Genomic DNA, 14,376 nt, shown 5'->3' on the forward strand with positions numbered 1-14,376 from the left:
GCCTAATAAAAGGCAATGGCCATTTAGGGACTGAATTTAGAACAGTTATGGGTACAGAGTATATAATTCTCTCTGTGTCCAGTGAAACCAACAAGCTATCAATGTCCAGACCTATCTACTCTACCTCAGCAGAAGCCAGCCTGAGTGTGTCCACACTCTGCAGGGACAAGGACACAGCAGGGACCTGCTGAGCTACCACAGAGGAAGGTTTGAACCTTATTTAAGTCCTTTTCACATCACCTGGGTGTTAACCCTAATAATAATACTTAATTCTCCATATAAAGAATACTTAATTCTTCATAGAGTTCACTCATTCTCCAGCCAGACCCAACTGGAGAATCCTTCTTTCCTCTCTGTTTTCAAAGTCACCACTCAGCACTGCAAATTGAGTGAATAAGTTTGTTGGCAGGAAAAGTCATCCCTTTCCATGCAATTTGTAACAGTCACTCTAGGACTTTTATAATCCTAAATGGAGATGTTGCATACGTATTAACTCACCAGGAGTGCAACCAGCCTCATCAATACCACTTTCACAATCCTTCTGCCCATCACATCTCCAGGATGACGGGATGCATTTGTTGCTTAAGTCTCCACAGCTAATTTTTTCAGATGGACACACTTGTTTGGCTGGAAGAAAAAAACCAAAGAAATAAAGAGAAGTTAAACATATTTCTAAACACTTCTAACATTGTTTACACTATTAAAGTTACTTTTACTTTGAATGGCTCAATCCTCAGACATATTGGAATGAAATTCCAAATCAATCTGCTGCCTCTTAAATCAGGTCTCCCTGCACAGGCTGCTCTGCGAACAAGGCCCTTCCTGTCCCTGCAGCCTGTGCCTGCCCAGCTAACCCCTTTCAGGAACATGCAAATAAATCAAATACCACCCCTCACTCTTAGTTTCAAGCCTAACTCAACTGATGTGAACTGAGAAAGTTGTTTCAACAGACCACCAGGGATTCCAGCTAAGAACTTGGGGCTGGTTGTTACGGGAAGGGATGGCACTACTCGGAGTGAGGGATGCTCAGTGCGGCACCAGCACTGCCTGCTCTGCCTCCCTGCCCAACACACTGACCTGGAGCTGTTCAATCACTGCCCCCCTGCACACAGCACAGCAGCTCTGCACAAACCACCTCCAACTAAGCCAGCAAAAACTATTTCCCTGATTTTAGTACAAGGGTGTACTTCTATGTTTGGTAATGCAAGGCAATTTCTAAATGTAATGATCTAGGCAGATTGTGGTCAGCAAAGCTGAGGAAAAAGCAGCAAGGACAAGCAGGAACTTGCACATATTTAACAAATTGAGCTGTAACAGCGCAAATTGAAGGCAACTGTGATGTCAGACACGGAGACACAGGAGGACCTGCAGAAGCAAAAACCCCAGTACAGGCAAGAACACAACTATGAAAAAGAATGTGCCAGATTTATCTGGAACCAAGTAAGCTGTGAAGCTCATTCTCTCATAACTAGTTTGCATTGCTAAAATTCCTAATTTTTTTTTCCTTCATACTAGCGTAAAGAGCAACAGATCTACATTTATTGTGACAAGGCTGCTGAAATGCAAAATGTTCCACAGTTTAAACAATTGTTTAGCATTCTGGAATCATCATCCAGTTTGGCAGGATTTGCTTATTAAACAGACCAATCACTCTCTTCAAAAAATTATGTGTTTTCAAATAGTTCTTCCATTGGTATTAATGAGAATAATGCTGTGTATGGCTGCAGGGCTACTGAACAGGAAGGAACCCAGATTCTGAATTAAAACTTTCACATTACCCTGCGCTGCTAAAGGTATTTACACAAAGTCCATCAGCTTCCCAAGTGCTGAGCGAGAGAGGATGAAAATTATACCTCCCTTTCCAGCTACACAAGGAGGCTGCAAAAGGGCATCTTACAGCCCCAAAGCATCAATCAGCCACTTGGAGAGCAGTGCCATTTAATCCCTGGATTTCTCTGTCTTAGCGCCTTGAAGTGTTATACGAAGCAGTTTCGAGAAGCTGTGGGCAACCAATACATCAAGAAAAATTAGGTCCTGCCACAGACAGACAGTTAATAACAGATGTAATGAAGTTTTATAACCCTGAGGCATGACAGCATTTCTGTTGAAATTTGCTCGCTGCATACCTAAATAACATTTATGAATGTTGCCTGATTAAAGGGGGGAGGAAGAAAGGGATCCTTACTTAGGCTTCTGGATTATTTTTCCAGCAAATCAGTAATAAAAAACATGGGAAAGGCTCCCCAACAAGACTCCACCAGGATCAGTGTATCTGCCAACTCAGGCCAGGTCCTGGGTCCCAGTCCCTCTAAGCTGCAGGTTTTGTACTGCACAACTGCAGAACAAATATACAAAACTGCAGTACAAATGGCTTACTGGGAAAACTGGGTTACCAAAAATGTCATGGAGACATTTGTTAACCAGGTTATTGGTCCACATCCCCCAAAAATTGCTCTAGTTCTTGCTCTGGTTATGGTGATGGGAAGGAGAATTTGTTTCAATGCCAAGTAGGACCAGGTCTTCCATCCCCATTGTAAATCTCCATTGAAAACCAAGTGGGTCAAGACAGGTGGGAACATGTTCCATACACCTGATTTTGAAGAAGGTGAAATGTAATCATAAAATGGTATCATCACACAGTGGGATCATTAACCAGCAAAAAGGTTACTTATTGGTCACAGTTTTAAGTATGGGCATTACTTTTGCTTGGCTGCTGCGGGCAGACGCTTAATAGCTTTGGGAAGCTGAAAGGTTTGGAAAAGTATGAACAGAAGGCTCCTATTTATGGAAAGCAATCTCTGTGTTAATCATCTCCCTGACAGAATAATTACAGACATTTAAAATATGTAAATCAAAGCTTGAACTTTCAGGGATACAGCAAGAGAAGCTGCTGTTGGTCACAGTTCATCAAATCTCTGTGTTCCAGTGGTTTCTGCACCTAAGCAATGGTTACATGGAAGCCAATGACTTGTAAGCACTGGCAGGTAACAGAGAGGGGATCTTGCACAAAACTCAAAGCAACACTTTGGTGAAAACACACCTGCATTTCCAGCAAGTTGGGTGTTTTCCTCCCCTCTCCCCCCAGGAGGCTGCAGATGCAAGTGGAGTCTGTGTTGTTGTCCACACTATGACAGGCTTTCAGCAACTGCAGTCCAGGCTAACATTTGCTTCTGTGCACGGCTTACACACACCCAGGCCTCTTGCGCTGACGTGACCAAAATGTTTTACTTCCTCCTTCCCTCTTTGTGCAGCCAGAAAGGAAAGGGTTAGTGCTGTGTGTGATGGTGAGTGCTCCTGCCCTGGATGCATTCTGGACCAATGCAAGTTATAGCAAGATCTGCCTTTTTAGAAAAGCACCATTAAACAACTTGGTTGAAATGTCAGACACATCAAGACCAATTTATCACAATGAACTGCAAATGCCAAGGATGGACAACAATGGTTTATTTATAAGGAGACAAGAGCAAAGAAGACAAGAAGGTTCCATTTACTCACTACTGCCAATGGCACATTCTTCTTTCTCTTTATGGGAGGCTACAAAGTCTTTCAGAGAACCATAGAGCCTAACTGGCGCCCCACTGTTTGCTTCCTCTTGTGCCACTGCTGTGCTTTTCAGGCTCCGGACATCATGTATATTCAAGAAAGCCCAAGAAAACAAAATTGATTTACTTTCAGAAGACCATTTGTCAGGTTCTCACCAAACAGGTACTCTAAGAGCATACACAAAATGCAATTAAGCAGCTTCTACTGGTGGGAAACCCACAAGACTTTTCATCAGCAGATTGAAAAGAACGCCCTTTGTGGAAATACATCATCTTACAGGTCTGAACAGCTCCTCTATCTCTGCTGAAATAACTTCCCATCCTCTCCAGACTGCCCCTTGTGTTTTTTCCAGGTTCTTCAGAAGAAAAACTTCAACCCAAATATTTTCTTTCTACAACAGAGAAAATGCAAAACTAAAATGGTTTAATTATTTTCTGCCATGCCAATAAACTGCTCCTGCAAATATTTCCACTCCTTTTAGTATGGAACTTAAAATTCCTACCTTCCTCCAGCAATGGTTTAGTTGCCAGCTTTTTTTTTTAAAGAATGCTTTTTAACAAGGACCTCCCCTCCTCAAACACTGCCCTTAAATCTTCTTTTGTCACAGCTGGCAGAACTGCCTCAGAGATGCCTCAAAACCAAAATAAGTGTTCATACCTGCCCAAGTACAGGACTAGAATTCAGTTTGTTTCCAGACAAAACAAGCCACACTGGTAAATGAGCAACTGTTCTGTAGAGAGGAAGGGAGCTGACAGGCAGAGATTGCTCAGGGAAATTCAGAAGTTCTCAGTCACTGAAGATTCACGATTCAGAAAAACATCTCAGTCACAAGTTTGCATATACAGTTCTTTATATATATGTGTGTGTGTGTATGAATGTATATCCCAGTCTACACTCACTACTGGCTTACAACTTAAACTTGCCCATTGAATTATTTAAGGTGCATAAGAAACACAGTTTGAAATCCCTCTTCTGACTTTAAATATTGTCACAGCTGAAGGTGTGTCTGACTGGTACTTTCCTTCCCTTGCCTCTTCTCTCAGCTGAGGGTGGGTGTGAGAAACACTGGCCCCCTACCCCATTCACCACCAGTTCACTGTAGCTCAGGACAGGTTGCTGTTTCTTTAGTTTACTTCACTTAACCCTTCAAGTTTACTTCACAACCCTTTAACACATCACATTCTAGGTGTGATTTTATAAGGTGTGTTATTTCATATTTGTTATACTTTATTTCCCTGATGCCTTCCTTGTGCCAAATTACGATCAGAAGTGTTTGTGTGGGGACAGCAACAACCATGGTGGATGATTCCTATGTCCTGGGAATTTCTTTGGCCCTGGTACACAGAGCACAGGGACTTGAGTCCCTGAACCCACAGCTTTCGCTGGGTGCCTGAGTTTGGATCTGTGCATCAGCAATACACAAAGACAGAACACATTATGGGGAATGCTAATCAAAGTATTGCTCCCACTAAGGTTAGGAGCTGCACTGAACTCCCCTTCTGTCATGTAAAGCAACACAGTACAAGCATCAGCCTGCTGGGATGGCAAGACTTACACAAACTTGTAACTCCTACAAAAGCTGATGCAACTCATCCAGTAGCAGCACTTGGGTTGCTCCCCATATCTGCAGTACACATACACTTGAGATCTCTGAGAAAATACAGGCAACTCTACCATTTCAGCTGAAACCAGCCCAGTCCAAAACAAATGTCATGATTAGTGGCTTAAGTGAATTAAGATTACAGCAGTGAGACTTGGAATGAGACCAGCCCACCACCAATGACGCCTTTGTTGACAGAAGCAGCCGCCCCATCCATCTGCTCTCACAGAAAGGTCTGTTCTGGTCAAACTGGGGCATGCTGGCAACACCGATTCCCAGGGCCTGGGAGCTCGAACTGTTGCTACCTGACTACATTTGTGAGTGTGTAAATGCCATAACCTTTGTGGCAGCATGCAGAAGCACAGAAATAGTGAAAAAACTATTCCTCCTGCACAAAAAGATAATTAACTTATGGGCGCTGCCTTTAATCTTCTAACATAAATGAAGCAACTCAAAAAAGGCAGATTAGGAAAGGCTACTAAGGAACTATACTGTAAAATGTCAGGAACAGTATGAGCAACTGATACACCTGATAAATAGATTCAATGGAGTGATTTGTTTGATGGTGACTTATGTTTAGAAGTTCCCAGGGGAAGAGAAGAAGGGAACAGAAGATTTCCCTCCATTGCACTGCATAGTACAGCCCTTATTAACTCCATTCTTGTGTGCTTGTAAGAAGGGCTCCTTTACAACACCATATATTAGGAGTCTTTGATGAGTCTCCAACTCCTCTACCTTGAAACTGGAGGGAGAAAATAAGCTTAGCACACAAAGGGTTCAGCTTGTCTAAAATAATAGATAGCAGGTACCTCACTTTTGTGCAGATTATCACATTAGTGATTACCACCTCTGACATCAGAGTGAAATAATCAGGAATTCAAAATCCCAGGATTAATCCTAATTACTGAAATAGAGACTCACTGTCAGAGTAACAGCAAGGTAATTTCCACAGGAAAAGTGTGTTCCAAAAGCACAGACACTACGAACAACCTCAAGTAAGAAAATGATTCTCTGGTACTGTGCCAATTTTAACAGGTAATATAAACTGTATTTGAGCACAGTGCAAGGAGGTAAGAGATCTCTAGCAGGCTGGAAAGACAAATGACATCAGGTTTTAGGTAAGCTCTATGTCTCACAACATGAGTCACCAGCATGGGTCAGGAGGGGTTTCTTTACCCAGGTGTTCAGAGCTATCCTGGCACACTTGGAATACTCAATACTGTCAGCCCAGGACAGCAAGCTGGACAGAAAGGACTGCTACTCTTGGGCTTCCAGTGCACCATTTTGTCTCCAATTACTGTTTGCTATGTCTTACTCATCCAGTTCAAAAACCAAAACCACCATCAAACTTGGCTACAAAAAGCATTTCCTTCCCTCAGTCTGACTGGCAGGACTTCAGCTGATTTTATATTCCTGTAAACAGAGCAAATGCTCTTTTGCTGCGATCATCTGAGCACATCTCACCTAATTCATCTCACAGCTTCTCCAGATACTGTTTCCATGGCACGTCTGTTCTCTACCTGATGTGCCCAACAGGCCCTGCTGCTGAGAAATAAAGTCCTTAAACTTGAGTCAGCTTGCTTGTTTTGGGTAAATCCAAGTCTAGGTCAATGGCCCATGGTAAAGAGGAGGTCAAGCTGGATGATTACATGATCCTCCTTGGTCTCAAACGGCAGGAAAATTGATACTTTCAGTAGGAATCAGGAAGTTTTTTAATTGCCTTTAAACTATCCCTCATGGTCATACTTCTGAAATTTCAGAATTTACAAAGTAAGATCAGATGTTTAACAGCAGTGAGGATATAGGCTGCTGAGCCTCATTAAATTCTATTTTTTTAACCATCTAATGCCTGTAAAACACTGGGTTTTTTACATGGTGACATTCCCCCACTCTCAAGTCTGGTGCAGAGACAAACCATTTTTTAGGAGACCATGACAAGTTATTAGGCATGAGAGAGATGCACATGATACAGTGAGGGCTTTCTGCTCCCAAACAAACTACATTTCCTTACCTGCCATTGCACACATGAGAATTCATTGAAAAGGTTCATCCCCTAACCTTGAGACAAAAGTTGCTTTCCCAGGGGAAACTTAACAGTTCCCCAGATACTGTCAGCAATTCCTCAAGGCCAGTCCTTGGCTTGCCGTGGCCTTTCTGCTCCACCCAGCCCACTCTGAATGATCAGCAGTGCTCTGATGTTAAATGCCTCGAGGCACTGCTTGGTCAGCAATGCACGAATCCTTTAACAAACTTGAATGAGACATAGGACAGCCTGGGATTCCAGCCCTTGTTACCATTTTCCATAGATTCTGGACAACACTAACATACACAATAACCCTGACCACACCACACTTGTGGTCTGACCTGTTGCAGAGCTGAGCATGACTCCACAGGGCAAGGCAGGAACGTGAACAATAGAGCAAGGCTGGTGCAGTCCAACCCCATCTGAGTAAAGCATTATTACACAGTGTGCAGCAGAGCCCATCAGCCACGTGCCACCTCTGAACACCAGTTTCCCATCTTTCCTGACACCACGGCCATATGGTCACGAGAAACATTTACCCAGATTAATCCAGAGAAGAAATGAATACAGCCCTGTAGTGACAGCCCTGCTTAATGACAGTGAAGCACAGCCCTCACTGTTTAGAGGAACAAAAAGGGGATTTTGATAAACTCAAGTCTGAGGCCATCTGCCAACTTTTCCCACTATTTCTACCACTTTGGCTCTTCCATCTTGTTGATGGAAGAGGAAAATTCATAATTCGCCCCAGACTTAAAATGGAGAGCTGTTCAAAACCCTAACATGGTCCCTCCTTGTGAAAGCACCAGACCTTCTTGCCTTTCTCTCTACTCCTCCTCTAAACCAGAGCAGAACTTGCTTTCAAGAAGAGTTGTGTCTCTAAGACATTATTCTGGCCACTGAAAACCTCAGTTTCCATATCAGATTTCTTCAGATCACTTTGTACTACTTAAAATTTTATTTTCTCTTCACTGGTGGGTTTCTCTCATCTTAAGGATCAGTTGGTCATGCCCTTAGCTTGGCACAGAGGAAGGAAGATACTAAAAAAAACCACAGCGAAAATCCTAGACATCAAAGTAAGAAACCAGAACAGCTGAAGAAGAACCTGTTCTTGGCATAAGTAAAGCAGCAGTGTGCACTGCTGATCCCAAACAGTTTCATAATAAACTGACAGTTGACTTTGGTAGTTAGCAAACACCCAGGCCTGCCAGCAAAACCCAGGACTCAAAATTTTCTTTAGAGAGAGTTTTCTAATAGAAAAGCTATTAAATATTCCCTTTTGTGAGAGGTATTTTTCATGCTCAATCAAAAGCAAAGGTTAAAAAAAAAAATGCAACGACATGACTTTGTTTAAGAAGGTCAGAAAAAATACTCTGCTTTTTTCTACCCAGAACAGAACCTCTTCTTTAAACTCTACTGTTTCTAGAGCTAGTTTGAAAGAGAGTGATGTACAAACATTGTCCTGTCAAACCTCCCATCCCACCACTGCCTACATCAGTAATTACCCTGTCAATCTGTATACATATTGCCAGTTGTAATGCAGTTCAGCCTTCCCTTCCCTTCTGCATTAATAGTAATGGAGGAGGTCGGGGGAGAAAAGGGGGGAAAAAAAGGAAAAAAGAAAATTATTTTGCCTTTCGTAGAGCCCAGAAATCAAATGGAACTCCAGTCTTTGACATGGTTGAGAGCTGAGCTCTGTTTCTCAACACAGATCCTCTACCTCTGCTTTTATCCAGGGATGCCTACTGTGAAAAACTAAGTCTGGCTATAAACAACCTTTAAAAAATCTATCATGATCCACTGTGTTTTCCCTTGATTAGTGATGCGTGATGCTTTCAAGGCAGTTCTGATTCAGGCAAGCCTTAGGAGAATAAAACACCCGAGGGTAACAGCTGACCCAGCACAGACTGGTAGCAAAGTAGCTGGGAATCAGCAAAGTTCAAACACAGACATGCTCTGGGAAGAAAGAAGAGTGTCAAGGAAGAAATGAGAGTCGGGAGGTTACGGCGGCACAAGCTGGGCATGAATGGAAGTCAGCTAATTAACTCCAAGAAATGCAACTTCTGAAAGGGAAATTTGTTCCCTGCCCTAGATCAGTGATTCCGGAGCCTTGTGGGCAAACAGAGTTTTGAACAACTTTGAAACTTTCTCATTCAGCCACAGAGCTGACAAATGGATGTGTTGAGCTGCTGAACAGAGCCCTCGGGGCCGGGATGTGGCAGAGGTGGGGAACAGCCTCAGCCTTCCCCCACCCAAACGGGACTCATTACAAGTCTTTTGTCACCTATTTAGGTGTCAGCCGTGTGCCTAATTCCCATTACCTAGTTCTCATGACCTGGGCATCCCATGGGCACACCAGAGCCCATCCTTGATACAAAACCCATCCCTTCCTGGTCTGACTTGGAGGAGACCACACCGAGAGCTGCCCTCCACGGAAACGCAGGTAATAACCACACTCTCCTGATCTGTACCGATCCAATAATGCTTCCTGGTTTATTCCTAGGCTTTGGGTCTAAATACATTGCAGCTTTAACAACATCAACTTTCTTCACTAAAGATTCAGTGATAAAATACTCCAGATTGCAGCGCACAATAAATCAATCATCCCTCCCTGTGTGGATTTGTAACTCAGCAGTTTGAAAGCATCTTGGAACAATTTCTGCACAGATACTTTTAGATATGGGACAAATTTACTTTTTATTGAATCAAATGTTATTTGACTGGCTTTGGTTTATAGATAAAAGTGACAGAGTTTTCTAGGCTGCCTTCAAATTGTTGGCACTGTGACCCTGAACTGTTTAAAAAATTAGTTTCTAAAAATAATTCATTCTCTCCTCTGCAGTATCTCACTTTGTCCAAGCCTACCCGACATAATCACCTTGGTCACCTGTCAAATTCTTATACAAGCAGCTAAGCACAGCACCAGGACAGATTTATCTATTTTTCTTCCTATATATTAATTTCTAGAATGCCCCAAAATATGCATCCCAGAGTGCTCCATTTCTATTACAGCAAATCCAGAAACAAATTCCAGATGGCAGCTTATTTCATACATATTCTAGCCTATTTAGGCACTTGACTTATCCAATTCTTTGGAAGCAAATTAATGCTCAACCCAAAATTAGGTTTTAAAGTACAGTTTAAAAAGTTCACCTGATTGTATCACACAATTAGCAAAAATCAATTACCAGATGCTAGTCTGAACTTGAAGACAGAAAAATTATTCTATTTTGTTAGTACTGAAATAATGACAAAAATCCCTTAAGCTGGAGAAATTCCCCTGCAAAGGTGAGTCTGTTTCACAGGACCAGTGCACAGACAGGTCAAAGCAAACATCCAGGATGATACTGGATGGCCCCAGGGGACAGCTACTCTGGTAAGAGGGGTTTTGTGGGAACAAAAGAGAGCAAAAGCCCTGTAATGATCCGCACAATGCCCATACACTGTACTTGTTTAGCAGCCAAGAAATATGCGGGGCCATCTTCCACCTCCAGTTCTTTCCAGCAAGGCAGCAAGAAAGTACTTGGCCTGTAAGTTGAGATGTAAAATAATATGTAGATGCATATATATAAAACTAGCAGATAACAGATATGTAAACTGTATTATATAAATTTCACTGGCAGTAAAATTTATATAATCGGGAAATTTATAAAAATTTATATATCAGGAACTGTCAGTTCCTGTCTCTTGCTCTTCCTTATCACTTAGGCAGTAACTAGGAAATTGTCAGATATTCCAGAACCATCCTGAAGATAAGCATAGCTTGCTATCTGATGAACTCCTAATGAATATACTGTTAATTGCATAACCTTCCTTCAGCACAGGAACTTTTCTGTTCATCAAGGGCATGGATAAAACAGCTTCTTTGCTTTGGAGCATCCTTGTAATTAATAATATATTCTTTGCACTTCTAAATATAGCCCATAATGAGATGCTTTAAAGGATCCAAGCTGCACCTTTCACCAAGGGTTTTTGATCAGAAGGGAAGGAGCCAGAGCTTGTTCAGACAACAGAGGCTGCTGGAACAGCGACTGTCGCTTCCCCAGCCGGAAAGGCTTCAAACGACTTCAAACAGGGCTTGGCAGCAAAACATGCCAAAACACCTTCCTCCACCTAAAACACTGAGTCTTGTTATCTCTGGGCATATTCTGTGCACATCAGAGATGAAAAGAAGTATAGGTATATTAGATATAGATAGCATATATGATGTAGTCTACATAGGTGTATATTAGATAACTTCTACTCCTTAACATTCTACTCATTAACTCCATGAAAACTCTGCCATCAATCACGTATCAGGTGATGAGCTACTCCAATGTGCAAAACCTCCCCAATTATGTTTGCCACCCATGTGACCTGGCACCTCTCAGAGATTTGTCCTGGTTTCCATGTGTTGAGAAAGACAAATCTCCAAGGATCACAGAACAGAAAAAAAGTTTCTTGATACCTATGACTTTCTCTGAAGACATTTTGAAGAACTTTGTGCTGAGGGTGGCAGAGCACAGCTGGCCAGGGAGGTTATGGAGTCTCCCTCTCTGGAGACATTCCCAACCCACCTGGACATGTTCCTGTGTCACCTGCCCCAGGTGACCCTGCTTTGGCAGGGGCATTGGACTGGATGATCTCCAACCCTGACAAATCTGTGATTCTGTGACCTTCAAATAATGATCCATGGTTGGGGAGAAGAAAGGAGAGTGGTTCTCCCCCACCTGTGGAGTTCCCTTAGTCGAACAACCCAATTTTTGCCCTGAAAATTCCTTCCCAGTGAGCTGGATGGAGTATTCCATGATTCCCAGACGGAGTTCCCTCCAGTGTCAGAGCTTACTGTGCCTTGCAGCAGCTGGGCCAAATACCTTTGATGCCTTTTGGGACTACCTAAAACCAGAGGCCAGACAAAATTAAGAGAATAAAAAGCAGTCATATTTATTGAAGAGCCTTCAGGTACATTTAGGGCAGATGAAGCACCACCCCAGGGCCTACACCCAAAAATGGACGACAGGTTATGGGTTTTCATACTTTTATATGTTTGGTCCATTTGCATATCAGGGGTTAATCTTCCAATTAAAGCTTCAGGTAATGAAGTCATTCTCCCCAAGTTTGCTCCCCCCCCCAACTCACTGTTGTTTCCGTTTCTCGGGGCCTGAGACAGTCAGGTGTCCTTGATTCCCAGGCCTAGAGAGGAATTGTTTTTTCTGACCAAAATGGGAGAACAGTAGCTAACATTGTGTATGGAGTTTAGTGTTATATACTAAAGAATTGCAGGATTACCAATATATGAAAAATATAAAATCTAAAATCCTAAGGCATCACCTTCACCTATAAACTGTGAGTGTCACTGCTGTCTGTGTGCAGTAGCTGAGAGAACCTCCCATGTTTAAAAGCCTCAGGACCATTAAATGCTTGCACAGCAATGGCTGACTTTTTACATCAACACCTCATTTAAACGACAGCATATCTTTGAGACAGGTACCTATTTTGATTTAAAGACTTCAGTCAGTAAGGATTTCTGTACAAGTGAGTCCACTTTACTTGCCACTACTGTTAAGAGCTGTATCTTATCTGTGTTTCTCTTATCTAGTTTCCTGAATCAGGCTGATCCTTGCTAAGCTAAAGAAACAACTGTGTGATGAAACCTCTTCTCTAAGGAGACAAGTGTAAATTGATAAAGGCAACTCTCAACCCTCTCTTCAATAAATCAAATACCAAATACCCTTCTAATATTTTTCAACTCTCTAATCATGTGAGCCTTGTAAGATTGTTCCCAGCCCGTTGTCTAATAACCTTTCCACTTTATAGCAGCTGCCCACGTCTTTTACCACCTCTCAGCCACCTGCTCTTCAACTTGCTTAACATGGCTTCTAGTTATGTTGTAAACTACATTTTTCCAACCTTTATGTTTAAGTTAAATCACTAATCACAAAATACACACAACAGCAGTTTATTAACACACACAGTATCTTATTAACAAGGTCATGATTCAATCAAGGACCACTGAGAAGTGACACAACTCTTGTTATCACTCACATGCTGACACAGATTTTTTTTTTTTAAATCTTGATGTATTATGTTCCATTATCAGGCTCTCTGTGGCTTTGTCCAAAACTAACAACAGCCTGTTCAGCACACACAGCTTTGGAGCTGAATTGTTATCGTTGTAGCAGTCAGGAACTCCAGGCTTGGGCTGCAGACTTTCTGCAGCAGGCTCTGTACTGTGATCTGTTTAACCTTTTAAACCACCATAAAAATATAGCTTTTACTGACTTACTTTTACTAACTTCCACCAGTGTTCCAACATCTCTAAAAAACAGTAATGCAAGTTCTAAAAAAAATAAAAATACAGATCAGAAAACTGACTGGCTGTGTCCTTCAATGAGAGTTTGTCAGTACTTCTGCTTTAAAAGCCAAACCTTTAATAGCTGCTGTTGAGTAGCAGGCATGTTATTAAATGTGCAAATGAAACTTCTTCCCCTTCCTTCTGAACAGAAATTAGAAATACTTTAGTATTTACTCAATTTCTGCCACTGCAGCTTATAATTTCACTCCCATTGACCAGTATTGTACTATATGGATTTGGTTTTCATACAGCTAAAGAATTCCTTACAATCCTTCATATACCCAGCCACAAAATTCCCATGCTTGCTTCTGGCTTTCCTTATTCAATGAATTTATTATCTAACTCCCCCTTGTACCTAGACTGTAAATCATTTCAACTCTCAATATTATGGATTCTTACACTAATTTCCTACAGAAACAAAGTTTCCATATACAATTAATGCCTCCCCGCAACAATCTGCTTCTCTGCCCTCATAAATACCAAATGCAGAGGCCAAATAACAAAAAGATATGATATCTTGAGGAGAATTCTTATGTATTCAGCAAAAATACATGGCAGGGTAGAATGCTCTGACAGAAAAAAAGGCTGCATCAAAAGCCCAGCCTGTACTGGATGTCCATCCATGCATGAAGAAACTGGGGAAACTTTGAATTGGAATGCTTACTCTCTGATGCATCAAAAGGCCAGTCAAGCCCAGGACATAAACGAAAGGGAGTTAGGGATGGAAGAGAAATCAAATTGACAAGTTCTGGTGCTCCTGAAGCATTGGCTAACTCAGTGATTGAACTTACTTTGCAGGGATCCCACTCACAGAGCCAGCAGGTGAAAAGCTCAGAGGAATACAGTGTAATGTGGTTCTTAAGGGCTGGTACATGATTT

General features: G+C 42.0%; 1 protein-coding gene across 2 annotated transcripts in view; it reads right to left on the minus strand.

Annotated features, from left to right (window-relative positions):
• LRP8 (LDL receptor related protein 8) overlaps positions 1 to 14,376 on the minus strand; it is a 165,945-nt gene that overhangs the window by 38,580 nt on the left and 112,989 nt on the right. For both annotated transcript variants that reach the window (XM_017733478.1, XM_017733477.1), the window contains exon 3: positions 499 to 627. In XM_017733478.1, the coding sequence (XP_017588967.1) occupies positions 499 to 627 (129 nt within the window). The remainder of the gene's footprint in view (positions 1 to 498; positions 628 to 14,376) is intronic.

Source organism: Corvus brachyrhynchos, unplaced genomic scaffold (assembly GCF_000691975.1).
Source record: "Corvus brachyrhynchos isolate BGI_N302 unplaced genomic scaffold, ASM69197v1 scaffold34, whole genome shotgun sequence".
Taxonomy (NCBI): domain Eukaryota; kingdom Metazoa; phylum Chordata; class Aves; order Passeriformes; family Corvidae; genus Corvus; species Corvus brachyrhynchos.